This window comes from Buceros rhinoceros, unplaced genomic scaffold, assembly GCF_000710305.1.
Source record: "Buceros rhinoceros silvestris isolate BGI_N320 unplaced genomic scaffold, ASM71030v1 scaffold6094, whole genome shotgun sequence".
In the NCBI taxonomy this organism is placed as follows: Eukaryota; Metazoa; Chordata; class Aves; order Bucerotiformes; family Bucerotidae; genus Buceros; species Buceros rhinoceros.
The window spans coordinates 65,769-82,444 of record NW_010409959.1 but is presented as its reverse complement, the minus strand read 5'-3'; the positions used below and the strand labels follow the sequence as shown (position 1 = coordinate 82,444).

General features: G+C 39.7%; 1 protein-coding gene across 1 annotated transcript in view; it reads left to right on the top strand.

The window, feature by feature from the left end:
• Positions 1–13,640: 13,640 nt before the first annotated feature.
• The window catches only part of GHR (growth hormone receptor), a 62,816-nt gene continuing 59,780 nt past the window's right edge, over positions 13,641–16,676 (top strand). Inside the window, exon 1 of the mRNA XM_010135418.1 lies at positions 13,641–13,710. Within this exon, the coding sequence (XP_010133720.1) occupies positions 13,641–13,710 (70 nt within the window). The remainder of the gene's footprint in view (positions 13,711–16,676) is intronic.

Genomic DNA, 16,676 nt, shown 5'->3' with positions numbered 1-16,676 from the left:
CTGGAACTATCAATAATACAATAAATGTATCCATCAGTTTAATGCAAGCATGCTATAACACTTTTCTCATCGGGCAACTTGTCTGGTGATGTTAGGCTACCACAGACTAGGTATCCACCATGCCTGGATTCTGTCCTCTGGTTTGTGACAGATCAGATTCAAATCCTTCAGTCAGTAGTGTTATGAATAGTTCAGACACGTATGTATTTAACTAGAAAAAAACCACAAACCACTCTTTTTTTTTTTTTTTTTAATTTTATGGCTATTCCTCATACTTCTGCTTTATCGGTTCATCATACAATTTGAAGGGTTTGGGGTTTAGCATTTAATGATACAGTCATCCATAGGAAAATTTAATTTGTTGTTAAATAAATTGAGTTAAATTCTTCTGTTGTTGTGTCATATGTTACTGCAGATTTGAAATCAAAGTTAAGATTCAGTTTGAACAAGTCTGGCAAAGTCAGATATTAATGTCCTGGCAAAGGGCTGCCTTCAGTCATGTTTTATTAAATACTGTGCATAAAATAGAAGGGAAACTAGGAACGTTAACATTAAAATATGCTGCACAAAATATTTATTTAATGGTTTTTTGTCTTTTACAGACAATACTCTGTACTCATTGGTAGCTACTGCTATTCTGGCTCTTGCTTCTAAGTGAAGCATCCCATAAACATGGTGTTTGAGAATTATTTGAGAATTATTATTGTGAAAATAGATATTCTAGACTAAATATACTACACTGAACCGGTGAGAAGAATCAGATTAGATAAATCCATGGAAACATAGCCTCCCACATATGGCTCAGCATGCTTTAAAAATGTACTCCAGCAAATCAAGTTTTACACTGCACATAGTACTGTATGATTTATTATGTGTAAATAGTAAAAATATGTCTACATGGTCCAATCTTTGCAGTAGTACGTGGGAGGTAAATATGGATTTTGGAAAGGCTAAGTTGAATTTTACCACTTAGCTGCAGTGGTCCCACTGTTAGTTCAGCAACATCAGACTGTCTTACCTCAGCCACCCTCTGTGCCCTCTTCTCAGGGAAGCAGCTTGTCCCTTTCAGCACACTTTGAAAGCAGCTCTCCTCTTCCCCCCTCTTCTTTATGAAGGCAGTTGCTCCCCTGCTTCCATCACCAGCGTATGCCGAGAAACAGAAAAAAGGAAAGGAGGGGAACAAGGGGCTGGAAAAACACAGCTCCCCGTATCTCCCTGCACTGATGGCAATGGGTGGAAGCCAAGCTCTGCTTTGGCTGTGGCTGGCAGAAAAAGCTGGGGTGTTTGGGCAGTCTTCATGGCTTTAAAAACCATTTTTCGTCTCCTCTAGGCAGAAGTGACATAAGCTGGATGGCATGGTTTCATGGGCTGGGTTTGGTTTAGGAACTACATGCCTTTAATAAAAACCCACTTAAAGAATGCAATTTTCATTAAATAATCCTCTTTTTCAGCTGTTACTCTGTAAAGCTGTACCGCCATCTCTATTAATTTGAGCTACAGCTCCTAGTAACAGCTGCTTGTTACCATATCAGATGACTTTCAGCCCCACCAGTAAATTAAATGTACTGCTCCTATCAGGAGAAATTCTTCTTGGAAAAAAATAGCTTTGTTTTTTTTTTTTCAAATATGGTAGTTTCTTGAAAAATGACACTTCACATGATGCAAGTTTTCTACCATTTCTGTAGATGATACTTCAGCTTTACAGGCTCAAAACTCTTCTCTAGATCCTTTATCAAACATATGTAAGTATACCTGACAATATCTACAGCAAATTCTAGAACAAGTACCTATATCAAATGCCGGGACATTTAATTAAAACTTTAAAATTTTAAACTTACTTTCTCCTAAAGTGGAACAGAAAGACACAGGGAAATTAAAACAGAACTGCAAGCTCTATGTTTTGAGGACTTTCCCACTCTTTAAGGGTACAGCTGCTGGTTACATCCCTAGCAGCTGAGCTATCCAGGGGAATTCTGGCTGACCCACAGTATGTGCTTTTTCTGTGAGGTTTATGTGTCTACCCCTGAGTGTGTCTGAGACTGGAAGAAAGCTTGCTCTCCTAGGGAGATAAAAATCTCAATTTCAAGCCGGCCAAAACCAGACCCTTCTTAACCAAGAAACTCATTTAAAGACCACCACAGAATCCTATAATTAATTGTTCTCTTCAGCCTGTACAACAGCTGATATCTGGACTCACTTTCTAAGCTATGAAGACTACAGACTTTGAGGGGCTTGGGGTTTTTTCACTTGAGATTAAAGCACTCAATTTATATTAAGAGCTAACTGCTTGGCAGGATGTCAGTAATTTTTGCACACTATCACTTTTAAAATCTCTGAAAGCAGCAACAGAAGAATATCTTCCTTGAATAAACTATACGAGTCATTATTCTTTTCAGTGTTTCAGTCCAGTCACCTGTTACCAAGTCTCATCGCTGAAGAAAAACTTGTGTCAATAAATGAACTAAAAATCAGGACAATTCAAAACTCAAACCTCTGTCTGCTGTGATATTCCACAGTTTTAGTCATGTTGGGAAAATTATAACCTGTGCAGAAGTGATTTATCTAATGGTGCCATACGCTTTGTAGTAGAACCTAAGGGCAGTCAGTCTTATCATGTTTATTTTGTTTTGTGTTATACATATTTTAGAAGCAGATGGTATCATCGATATTGACTTCCAAAAAAAAAAAAAGTAGAAAATAGATTTTCTTATATGGTAAGATTTTTCTAAAAATGGAAGCCTTTTATCTCTCAAAAAGTAAAGTTCCCTATGGTATTAAAGTTATTCAGTGTAAGAACCACAAACAGGAACAGTCACACTCTTTACCTTCCATGCCGACAGTTTCCACACGTGGTCACATGAGTGAAACTGAAAAGCCTGCAGTGTAATCCATAGGGTTTAGGGTTGAGTAGGATGCTTTCCCTTCCATGCCGACAGTTTCCACACGTGGTCACATGAGTGAAACTGAAAAGCCTGCAGTGTAATCCATAGGGTTTAGGGTTGAGTAGGATGATAACTGATGCACAGATTAAAGGGACAGAGTCAGTTGCTAAGACTTTTGCTGACAGGCTCCTGTGCAAGCAGCCTTGCTCCCTATTTCTTGTGGTAATGGTAGGTGAAGACTCAGGCTCTCAGCTGTTTCTCAGGCCAGATACCTTGCAGATTTTGTCTGTAAACAACTTTTTCCTCATGATCCTGTGTAAAATAACAATAATAGTAATAGAGAAATGTGAATGCACTAGTCTGAGTTAATAAAAAATAGTGAAATCCACTCCAAAGTTTAATTTTCTTAATCAAGTAGTTGGTAACGTGATAGAGGTCTTGCAGAGGAGGAAGTCCTAGCATCAGTGGAGGTGAATGTGCTTGCTGCAGCCAGCCAGTCAGCCTTGCACTGAGCAGCTTCGTTGTTAGCATCTGTCTGCAGAGTGCCCTGTTTTGAGGCACTCTGTGTCTGTGGTATCTGAAAGCAAAGGTTGCAATGCAGAGCTGTAATTGTTTTAGTGTCTGACATTCTAGGAGTGGTAAATATGGAGGCAGAGGTTTAAATCCAATACATTGGGGTTACCAGAGCTAAAGAGCTGTTGTTTATAAAACAGATCTATACAATTTTTACGAAGGTTTTGCTAATTGTTTGAGTTTTTCAGATAGCCTTTCTCTTAATTGCAGTATTTTTTCCCTTAGTATAAACTATTACTTTGTTGTCTTGGGGTTTTCATTAATCCATTACAGCTTTATTTTGTGACGCTAAGATGGCTGGCAATAAATCCACAAGATTCTGCAATGTTTTGTGGTAGGTAGGACATCAGAGGGGCTTGCAGTCTATGCTTTGCTCTGCTGCTAGGCTCTAGTGTAAATGCAGGCAAGCTGCTCCTCTTCCTGGTGTCTCCGTTTCTCTGTCTGTAAAATCGATAATGCCCTCACCGAGCCTCACTGTTGAGTTTATTCCGCTTAAAAGTCAGGCTGTCTTGATCACCCACTGAGCAATCCACTTGTCTCTACTTCCTTAATAATCATTGTCTCGTCTTCCACCCAGTCCCTAAGCCAGTCCTGGATGCCATGTCACATATCCTCTGACCTCTCCAATGGGGGTAAAAAGGCTTTCCTCAAGGCTTACCATACGTTTTCCTCATCAGTTCTTTTGTCTTTTCTCTGTGCTTAGCTGTCTTACATATTGAACGTCTCTCTCTCATGAAGATACAAATAATCAGCTGAATACTGGTAAAGTTACATCTTCACATTTCAGCAAAACGCCAATATGCGTGTGTGTTCAGCACATGCAAGTGCACACACACAAACCAAACCCCACTTCTGTTCCTTCCTTGTGAAGAGTTGTTTCAGGGCCTGCGATAACTGAAATATCTAAAATAATGCCATGAAGGATTCACAATGTGATCTGGAAGAAAAGTAGAATGCAGTCCTTAAAAAAATAAAGTGGTGTACCTAGTATACACATTACATTGACTTTTAATAAATTCCTGTGGTGGAATGAGATGATTTTTCTCCTTGTATTTGGAAATACTGGACACACTAGCCTTGGAAGAATCTCAGATTAAAACAAGAACTTAACAGCATCCCTCCTACAGCTCTTGGCTCATGCACAGCTGTATCATAAAAATGTGTCAGAAATGATTGGTTCAATATAAAGGTTCAATATAAATATAATCCTGTTGGTATATAAAAATGCTGATGTGTTTTTAAGCCACTTATGTCAGGATACACATAGCCTAATTTTATAGGTGAGATGCTTCATGAAAATGTACTTTAAAGTTGGATATTTTAACTTTTAGATCTTACAGAGGAAGTGGAGGGAGAAGTTAACTAACTTTTTAAGATTTTTAAGCAGAGATAAGTTTTTCTTCACAAGTTATTACCTACCTCATGAAAAGTTTTTGTGGCCACACTGCATTTAAAAATACTGAATGATTTCTCCCCTTGCTGGTCTCATTCAGTATCGCTTTCAACTTTATGCTGATTTACACAGTTAAGGATCTGACTCACAATCGTTGTATGCGGCTATACAAAGTAATTTATGCAGTTATGTCCAGCAGTACGCTACCTCTTGGTAGGTGCCCACAGTTTATATGTTAAGATTTGTATGGATTTAAAGCACCAAATCAGCAGAGAATAGGGCCAGGGAACAATGACGGTGGCATCTCACAGAGGACACATGGAAAGCAATTACAATCGTGTTGTTTCTCATTAACAGAGACCTTCTTAAAAAGAGAATTTTACTTGCAATTCTTTTGAAAATAGTTGTGTTGAACAGGTGATTGTGTGCTAACTCTACATCAGTTTAAACAAGATTCAAATTTAGCTTCAATCTGTAAATTACAGATGCAAATTAAATCAATATAAATCATATCTTAAACTGATATGATCTGAAGTATAAAATTGCACCAATTTAAAATGCACTGTTTACTGTTGTACCTTCTGTCAAGCAGATTAATTGATGTTGACCAAGTCATAGCGAATATGTGAGTACGTGGGATCAGGAGTGGCGGTCCAGAAGTGCTGCTCGAGTCCTTTGTCTTATACCAGCTTTCACTTAATCCGCTTTTTAAGTTAATGACTTCCTAAATACCACACAGGCTTTGTTACTTAGTCTGTAATGTGATTAGGAGAACATGAATAATTTAGTGTGTGATTAAACCATGTAATTAATTTGTCCCATGGTAATGGACCGTTAAGTCCATTAGTCTAAAATAAATACCAGGGTCTTGAACTTAAATTTTACAGTTTCTTGAAGATGTTTTTCCTGGAAGAAATTTAAATACTATTTAAAATTAAACCCTGCTCCCCCTGCTTTCCTGAAATTGCTCTTTGAGGGCTGAAAAAGGCATGTTTGGGTTCAAGCAGTAGCTTCCTCATTTTGAAACAAGGTTTGATTATAGTCAAGCGTTTTTCAGCAAACCATCCTCAGTTTCTTCTGAACACCTTGAACCCAAACATGCCTTACAGCCCTCAAAGAGCACTTTCAGGAAATCAGAGGGAGCAGGGTTTACAAGTTACAGAAAAGCTCCAAGAGATCAGATGCAGATTTATTTATAATGTGTGCGGAAACATAACTGACTGGATTTGCAGCAGTACTAAGTAGAATGTTTTTTAATTCAAGTGATACACAAGATACTAGCACACAGGAGTAGGCTTGCAAAGAAAACACCGATTGGAACAGAGGAACTGGCCTGCTCTTCAGTGGCAATCCAGCATCACATATAAAGTTATTTAATATTAAGCATATGATTAATTCTGTTTTCCCTCATGTTTCAGCCAAAATTCCCAGTAATGTTACGTATGTTGCTTTCCACCAGAGTTTCTGTGCCTCATCATTTCTTCATAATTTCTGTGAGATGCTAAGCACTCTGACTGTGCTGGGGGAATTACGTAGCTATGTTCTCATGTTGGGTATATGACCTTGCCTGCTTAAAATCAGATGTCTTTAACTGCTTTGCTGGATTGAGACCACACTGCTGAATTTAAACTTTAATGCTAGCAAGACACTGAAGAGTTTTGTGGTGGTGGGTTTTGGTTGTTGTTGTTGTTGTGTTTTCTGTTTTTTACACTGGCACATAAATGTTTTATAGCACTGGAAATATCATTTAATCTCTTTATGTAAAATGTAAATAATTATCTCAGTGAAATGTTTTCCTTTGAGTAAAATGACGTTTTTAGTACAGATTACTAAGGAGTTAGTTCTAGATACAGACTTGTCATGATATTTAACATTAAATGGATGCATTATATTTCTTCAGCCAAATTAGAATATTATTTCTGCTCATATAGAGAAATTCTCTCACTTTTCTTAGCAATTGATTGTACAAATAACAAAGAGCTGAATTTTGTATTTTGGATGACTGTTTTCTAAGTATTAATAATAATTAAAAAAAAAAAAAAGAAGAAAGTAAAGCCTAGGAAAAATTACCACTGTCATCAAGAAAAGTGATTATAGCCTAAAAAAATTGCCACTCTCATAAAGGGGCTTGGATCCTCTTCCTTAATGTGCGTATAAAGCTGGTTATCAGCTCAACGATTCACAGCTGCACAGTAGTACCTAAGTGTTGCAATTTCTTTCAGCTGAGCTGCCTCTGTTTAATTGCTTTGATGTGTTTTGGGGGCTAAAAGGCAAACAAAGCAATTAAGTCTTTTCCAATTTCAAAATTTTGTGTCTGTACAGTAGATAGATACTTAAGACTGTAACTTCAATTATCTTTTAGCAATTGTCTTCTGACAGAAGTAATCTGATCTTACAGCTAGGATCCTCCCCCTGTGTACCTAGTCCATTAGGTTAATGCTGTCAAAGCTTAACAGATTTTATTATAAATGCAGAATTGATACACCGTATGCCATGGCCATCCTTCGGCTTCATAACCCAGTTCTTGGAGTATGACTTTGTAGCTGGATTAACCTAGCACAGCTTTCAGAACAAGCCCAAAGCAGTGTCCAAACTCCAGATTCACTGAAGGGCTCCTTAACCAACTCTAAGAACTGATAAACATGTGGCCTGTTAGCAGTTTAAATGTAAAAAAGGGTCAGTATCTGTCACATCTACCTGTGGGAGAAAGAAATCAGCCCTGCTTCAAGTACTGAAGGTGTCTATTACAGTGGAGATACAAATAAATTTGATGTTGCAATGAAGCTTTCATATAGTCTCTATTCCAAAATCTAAAGTTTGTGTAGGAAAAACAATAATCAGTTTTTCTAAACCTAAATTGAGCAATTATTTTAATAGAGTCCATTTTCAGTTTTAACACGTGAAACTGTTATATTTAGCTTAGATAGAGCTCTAATTGATAACATAAAATTGCTTCTGTTCTGTACTCTTAGTTTGTCATAATGATGTACATTTTAATAACCCTCAAATTTGCACCAAATCATGCATAATAAATACAGCTTTATGTCAGAATCCTTCATTCTTTTCCAGTGATGCTGCCTTTTGTTGTTAGGCTTTTTGTTTTTCTTTTCAGAAATGTGCCCTTTATGAGATTTTATTTTTTGCAATTTGCAGTATATAATTTCTGCTTCTGTGGTATTATTCCTTATTCTTTTCATATCCCAGATAACCCCACACACTAGGTAGATGGTGTGTTACTCATATCAGTTGTGACAGTGTGTTGTTTCTGTTTCTTAACACGGCTGAGTACGTAGCCCTGACAAAGGTTCTATAAAAACAGGTGTCCATCCAAGTGCTGCTAATGACTCAATCAAGCTGTAGCATCAGCAAGCAAGGGAAGAAGTTTTTAGGTCCATGGCAGTTTTCAGGTTGGGTTGACTGGCTGTAACTCGTTCCATCTGCAGAATGACTCTATCGTGTTGTTGCTGGGAGAATGAAGGTAAGCAGGAAAAGCGATTTCAGCTATGCATGATTAGTCAAACCTGTGTGAATGGTTTTATGCAAGCACAGAAAGAAGATTTGCTGCGGGTGTCACTAATCTTGCCATAGGATAGCTTGTAAGGAATATCCTCACAGTGAAAAATAAAGAAAAATTCTACAAGGGTGCGTACATGATGTTTGCACAAACAAGGTTCAGGACGACGTGGAGAGCCTGGAGTTATATTCTCTTTTCATCGCTTGATCTTACTTGGTGGTGGATGTATCGATGTGTATTCATCTGCATTGCACGCTCTTGTGTCCTTGCTGGTTTGTGACCTGATGGAATGATGAAACATGGCAATGTACAGAAGAGCTCCTCAGATTAATCCTTCACTCAATTTTGTGATTTGTTTTGCAGCAGAGAGGTAACCTTTGGTTCTGGACTAGCTGCTTATGTGCTGCTTTAGCAAGCGATGCTAAACAGGAGGAGGCTACGGACTCATATTTGGAGTACAGTGAGTCAATGGAGATGGCAAAAGCAGAGGTCCCCTCATAGGCACAGTTTAATGAAGTTAATGTCCTTCTTCGTCCTTCAGGCCCTTTCAGTTTCAGGAGCTATCTGAACGTAAAGATCTTGCTTGTTTATAAGCAAAACTCCTTATGGTTTACTTCAAGTGTTAACATTGTTACCTGACAAGAGTAGTTGCAAACCACTTTAATTCTGTGACTAAACTATTTCTTGTCTCAGGGATTTTCTTAACCCAGTTATGCCTGTTTATGCTGACTATGTTCATGTCCTACTGTAGCGATGTGTTTAAATTTGCTTGTGACTGACCTTACTCCAACATCACTAAAGAAAAGGGCAAAGAATTTTTTTTCATCCTTTTTATAACTCCTGGCGCCCTTTTTGTACTGAAGCAATTAGCCCGAGCTGACCTCTGGCCAAATGTTCCTGTGGTCAAGTTTCAGCTGGCTGGAGGACAGTCAGCTGCTGTAAATTTTTCTTCTGGTTTTAGCTCTCTTCATTCTTACAAACTGCTGGAGCTGGGTAAGGAACAGACTATTATCAGTGTATATTAGAGGCACTGAAATATTTTTCTGTTAAATAACAGGGCCTTTATTAGTGGCATTTATTTTGCATACACATACAGGGGTAGGTGTTGGGAGGCAGGTATTACTGGATTGTAATAGGTCAGTTTTGTCCTAAAGCTGACAGAGAGGTTGTCTCTTGTGAGGTTAACACTGCAGCCTCTGAACAATGCTGTTCTTGCTGACAGCTTGCAAGAGTGTCTTAGAGGAACAGCAGTGTGTGGTTACAAGACAGATTTGTAAGAATTTTCTGCAAGGCAGTAGCTTTCTGATGGTGGAGCAGATGATACTTCAGATGGCTCTTATATCAGAAATTTTATTCTGTACCACCAAAAACTGTAGCATGATGAGGCAGATCCTGCTTTGCACCGTATTTTCTGCCACAAGACTGTAGCCATGACCTTTCTTTTCGCCTCTGATACCTCTAGAAGTGGTAGCCATACCCGCAGCCCAGCAGAGCTCTTGGTACATGTGCTAAACGCAGAGAGGTCATGTAGTCCATGGTGCCTCACACCCCTTGCAGAGCTCCTTTTGCCTGGGAGCGACCTTGAGTATGAGCCCTGTCCCAAAGGCTCTGGGCTTGACCTCGAGGGAGACCCTTTCCAGAGACTGTTGTACAAAGGGTGAAGCAAGGCCCATCTGTGTTTTGAAATGAGAGCAGTTACCATTTCTGAGCTCAGTCTTCTCCATATTGGGCATGTTCAGAGTACACAGTTGGATTATTCTTCCACGTGCAACTTCTCTGGATGGATGAGTCATGTGGATTTAGACAGAGCAGAGACACTGTTGCTTTGCCTTGCTAAGATGGTGTTTGTGAGAATCCACAGAAGCAGCAACATTTGTTTCTATACTGCATTTTACTAGCAAAAAGGCAAGGGATTAAGCAGCAATTTTGATCACCTTTGAGGTTTAGGAATCCAAATTAATCCTGTGCCCACTTTCAGAGAGGTAGGTGTTTTAGTCAAGGTCTGTGGCAGGGACTTTCCCAATATTATAGAATTGTTCTTAAACAAGTAGTAGCTGCTGCTGGAGGAATGACTGTGTCCTCCCCTCCACCCTGGCTGCTCAGTCCCATGCCAGTACTGCCCCAGCGCTGCTCCTGGCCTGCATCTTTGTGAAGATCCTGATAAACCCGGTCAGCAAACAAGTATTTATGGACTAATTTTAACTGGAACAATTGTTCATGCAATGAACTGGAGTTCACTGCATGAACATAAACGAGTCTGCCAGTGCCAGAGGAAGAGCATTGCTGGAATGGGATTGTTTTCATATGCAGCAGTAAGACCTTATTGAAGTTCAGCATGACTGTTGACCTCTGGGATGTATTTCCAGGCTCCTGAGATGGTGTTCCAGCTGCCAAACGACTCTTCCTGGGAGGAAGCTGAGATGGCTGCAGGTCATAGTGCAGGGATGGAGGGAATAGCTGTGCTGTGACAGCTGCATGTGGAGGCTGATCCTGGTCCCACCATGGAGTTATTTGGTGTGATTGTGAAGAAGAACTGGTGTTCAGAGATGTGCTCTGTATGACTGACTCTGTCGATGACATTTTTTCTCACAGGAGAACTGGGTTTTCTTGTGGCTGTTAATAGGCAGGAAGAAGAAGGAAAACTTGGAGAAGAGTGGTAGGAAGATTGCCAGAGTGTGGTGGGCATGGGAGAAAAGGGAAGTGTGAATTTAGAGACAGCATAGAATGTCTGAGTATTGTGACAGGGAGAGAGCAGGAAGGTTGTAAATGAAGTGGCATTGTGCTCAGGCCTGTGAAAGAGAAAGCTTTGGGGAGAAGGTGGAAGGATTAAAGGGAAGGCAAGGCAATTCAACAGGGTAGAAATCGTGTAAGAGGAGAGGAACTGACAAATACAGAGAAACGCTTCTGTAGATTTGTTAACAAGAGACAGTAAGAATCCTTTAAACAAGAGTACAGGTGGAGCAGGGGAGCAATTGAGCTAGCTGGAAACATAGCTGATCTCAGAGGAACCTCATGCTGTGCCAGTGTAGCTCCTCTCTGAGAGTAGGCGTGTTGTTGGCCTGTGATTTGCTTATGAACTTTTTCCCAGCCCTGTGCACTCCAGCAGCTGCAGCCTTCGCTGCTCCTGGTCCTGCTCCCCAGGCTGCCTCTCTCTCCGCTGCCCCAAATGCCACTAATGCACCTCCAACCTCACCATACCATTTCTGTCCTCCTTGTCTACTTGGGAACAGGAGAGTCACCTTTGGAGAGATCTGTGTCCATGTGGCCAGGGGAAATCACCCTGGTGCCTGACAAGTTCCTGGAGTTCCCCCAGCTCTTCTCTCTGTGCAGTTGCCCCATGCCCATTCATCCTGGCCGCAGGGTGCCTGGGTGGTGCAGCTGGGCATCCCTGCATTAGTGTGAGAGCACCTCCTGGCTTGCCTTTGCAGCTCTGGGTTAGACTCTCCTTGCCTAGAGGGTTGGAATGGGCCTCCTGTACTGAGCCTGAAACTCAAGAATTATTGAGCAGTTGTGTTAATGAAGGTGTGAGAAATACTTTCTGACTTTCAAGTTTTGTATAACAGCATGAATGAGAAATCTGGAGTTGTTAATTGTTTTTTTTTTCTGTAGTGTTATTCTTGTTGTAAGAACATGAAGAAGGGAATTATCTTTCAATTTCAGTGTTCCTATGGATTTACATACTCGATGTTCTTGTGTTTACAGTTTCTGATTAAATTCAAGCTTTGCTAAGTCTGCTAAGAAACTGACTAGCTTTTGAAACCCGGATTTGACAGCAGGTTAATCGCTAACACTCACTTAGAGATTGTTACTCATTAGTGGGGTTGGCTGTTTGAACACTTGTAGTTTAATCTCCTGTAGATGAAGGAGGAAAATGCCTAACTGAAAACACTCCAGTGCAGAATCACTGTTTGTCATACCAGTTTACAGTCAAACGTGAAAGTGGAGCTATTAGTCTCTTATCTCTCTCTCCACTGCCTCACTGAGCTGGGGTGTCAGTTTTCTTGGCAGTTTTGTACCACAGAGTGAGAAACTGATGTCTCACTCTCGTTTCAGCATTTGTGTTTCTTTTGTAGCTTTTGTTTTGAAGGTCTTCAGTAATCTCTGTGCTCCACTGGCATGGTTGAGAACGGTCAGATAGTAATCCCTGTTACGTATGTTTTCCCCTTACTACGTATGGAGACCTCTTGAGCGGAGCGCGGTACAGTTTTGTGCAGAAGGCTGCACTGCCTGCAAGTCCAGTGTAGCCCAGCTTCTGCCCTTCCCCGTTGTTACCAGGTGCTGGTGATAATGGACAGAGGAAAGCAGTGTCCCTCAAACAGGATTGTGTGATGGGTTGCAGGCTGTGTTTGTGTGGCACAGATGAATTAGGGAGAAGGTGAAGAATGCTTTTAGGGGGTAGGTTGTAAAGGCTTGTTGGGTTATGCTTGGGTTGTAAAAGTTTGTATGCTTGGAGTCTGCAAAGGCAGAGGTTATGTGGATGTATTCGGGTCCCTTGGAAGGTGATTTCTCAGAAATGACGCAAACAGAAAGAAGTTTCCAGCATGGCAGAGGCACTGAGGCAGGTGCTCAGGGTTGTGAAGCGTGCCAGTGGGAAACAAGCCAGAGCATCATCCCAGGTTAATCTCATTCTTGCAGCCCCACAGCTTCTGCTGCCCTCTCTACTCCTGGCATGCTGTCTGCCACAGGCAGTGGTTGTAGGTAGTAAGCTGGTGTTTCACTGCCAACAGCCATTTCATTTTCTGGTGTGGGGCCTGGCTTATTAAACTGCATCACTCCTCTCAGCTTTACTGTATGGAAAGACTTGGGAAGGCTTATACATGGCATGCAAAGATGAATACAGCTGCAGGGGAGGATAAGCTGGAAGGAGGGTCATAATCTCTTTGTTACCTGAAAGAGAGACTGTTCTTCTCCCACTTTCATATTTAGGCTAGTCATTGGAATCCATCCTCCGAAGTCTGGTATGGAGAGAATGCAGCTACTCTCTGGAAGAAGGCTAAAGATTGACAGCACTTAATTTTTTTCACTTCTATATTAAATTAACTAGAAACCCTTAAGCTAGTTCTCTTGTAAAAAAGTTATTTACTATTTGTCCTGAACTGCAAGATGATGTACGACTTTATGAGACAATAAACCATAAACTAAATACACTTCTGGTTTAAATCCAATCAGAAATTCAATAGAACTAGATAATAGTTTAAATGTCATGTAATATAAGTTAGAAATATTAGTTTATAAAGAAACTTTCCTATTGTCTTTTTTTTATTACAGAGTTAGAGGTATGGATCTTCGGCATCTGCTGTTTACTCTGGCACTGCTCTGTGCAAATGACTCACTTTCTGCAAGTGATGGTAAGTTTTACTGGTTTTCTTACTGTTTTTCTGTGCCTTTGTGTGTGTACATATAGTGTGTACCTGTGTGTATAGCTTTATATAAAGAGTATTTTTATATTATATGTGTCAGGACTAAGCAATTTACTTGAATGCAGTTACCTGGGTACATAATATGGAATGTGAAAAATACATCAGTTAATCTCATTGTAAAGATAGATGGTGAATGAGATTGAGACGTGTTGCAAAAGGACGGTGAATTTCATACACAACATTAAATGTGTGATTTGTGGACAGGCTGGATCAACGTTGGTGTTAGGTACCTGGATTTTCTTTACTTAGATGCTGAAGTTATGAAAGAATTACATGGGGTTAATATTTCATAGAAACTGGTGCGTTTTTTCCATAACAAGTCTTTTAAGTATATTGTTATGTTGAGTGTAGAATTACTTAGAATTACAAAGGAAGCATTTTAAGACTTTACACTTTGGGTCTGAGGCCAATGTGAAAAAGTTTCATAAGAAATTCTTAGGTAGAGGTTATAAAAGGGATTTGAAATGAACATGTATCCTCAACCAGCCAACTGGCTGTGGGTAGCCAGCAGAAGCTTTTTTAGTCAGGAGAATCTCTGAACGCACATCATGCATTCATGACTCAGCAGATCTGCCCAAGGTTCACATCAACTGAAGGTACCTCTGGCTTTCTTTCCACAGTTCTTCTTATCCTTACTCACCTCAATTCTTCCATCTTTGTGAACTGAATGCCAGTCTGGAAAGTACTTGGTCCAACTGAGCTTTCTCTGATGCTTTTTCTCTTTCTCTGATGCTTAGAACCATTTCTGCTTTAGCCGGCGGCCTGGTCCAGCCCTGGTGGGTCCTCTGGGACTAGTCTTTTACTCATTTAGAACAAAAATTTCCCATTAACTCCAGTGGGAATTTTACATTGTGTCAGACTGATCTACTTATACTGATTGTTATTTGCTTGTGTAAACAAATGCATTAACCTGATCTGCTCTGTCTTGCTCTGGCCTTTGGAGAGAGCAGTAACAGTTTTCCATAATCACTAGTTTTATGCAAACGTGTCGCCACTTCTCCCAGAACTACAGAGCAGCTGCAGAAGGGCAGCTCCGAAAGCTGGTGGCCCTCCTGACCTCCTAGCCAAAATCAGCGTTAGCAGAGAAATTCAGAGAGACCAGTTTGATGAGAAATTTTGGAAAAAGTGAGCTGGAAACAGCCTATGCAACAAACTGTAAATAAACTGAAAAAAATTTTAATGAAAATTTCTGACATCTTTCAATGTCTTTTTTTTTTTTTCCTTAGCTCCATACTGAGGTGTTACTGAATGCAAATTAAATACCTACAGATTTGCAAGCCATGTTTCATTAGCCTTTCTAGTGCTGGTTTTAGAATACGGTACTAAACCAAAGGGCTATGGTATAGTTGCTTGTAGTCATAATGTCCTATAGTTTAAAGGTATAGTCATCCTCCTTTGCCATGCTACAGTTCTGTATTTTCTTGGAGTTGCATACTTAAAATATGTAGATATCCATATTTGCAGAAGTGCTTTACTGTTAATGGAGACATTAAGCTGAAATAAGATATAATTAGAACACAAATTATCATATTTCAGAGAATTTTTCAACAAAGTTAATTGTTTATTAAAAAAAGGGAAAACACAACTTTCTATTTATTTACTTCTGTGTGTATGGCTCAGATGTTTGTCCTCTGTGTTGTCAGGAAGAGAATCAATAAGATCCTCTTTTCCCTGGCTTTTTCTTCAACCCATACCAAATTTGGTCTGAGTTCCTACTCTATCTGACCATTGAAAGCGTTGAATGAATCAATTTTTCACTTCCATTCCCTGCTTTGATTTCCTGCTTGCAGCAGTACTTCAATTCTGCTACCTACATGTCCCATGGGAAATGTGTCTCTATTTAAGAAGTGCGGGGTAGTGAAATGTTTATTTTCATGTTAGAATTGAAGTGATTTATTTATGATTTATAGCCTTTATTTAACATGTTTTGAATCCTTCTCTGTCTTCTGATTTGGTTAAAAGAAGACAAATTTTCTGATGGGAATCATTCCCCCTTTTTGTACCAATCTCTGTAGTTGAACCTATGAACCGAAATAAAGTTCACAAATTCCTCTGGTTGTGCTGAAGTGTGGACAGTCAGTATTTCACAGTGAAATATGATACAAGTACCAGCTACTATTCATTGCCTTGTGCAGAATGGTCAGTAGGACAAAAATGAATGTGTCCTCACTTGATCCTTCTCCCCCAGTGTCTGCATTTTACAGTACATTCACTCATTAGACAAAAATAATCCCTGCCCAGATGCAGTCTACTGGGCCAACTGATTTCTCTCTTGAGGTTTATAAGTACGTGAGAATTTTTTGATACTGGGCAGATGAGATGTGGTCCAGATGTCCTAAGTTAAGTAAAAATCTGTGTTACAAATAAAATTTAACCACCACATCACAAAGTAGTGACTTCGTCTATACTGATGAAATAGTTACTTCCATAAGCTTATCTTCAGAATCAAAAAACAAAGTTTTTAGTTGTGTTTCTGTGCTTAAATCCAAGCCACCATATGAAATCTATACATCCTGATTTGTTGCATTATTAAATAATTGTGTGTGTGAAGGGAATGGAGCTTTGTTGACCTGAGAATAAATTCCTATCAACTAAGCTGCTTCTAATGCTGTAACACTTTTATTCTGAGTAGGGGAAATGCTCAGCTGAGAAAGCCAGACAAGAAAGTGTAAGTCAAACAGGTGTATTTGAGATAACAGCGTGAGAGAACGTCCATTTGCCATTCCTGCATGATTTAGGAGACAGTATTAGATGAGATCTGTTTATTAGCTGGTTTGTTCTTTTTTTCCCCGCATGTGAATGTGAAAATTCTTGTGATCGTCCAACCCCACTCAGGTAATGAATCCTCACAATCTTGCAGAGCTCTGCCCAGCACAGTCTTGCTAAGGCCTTCC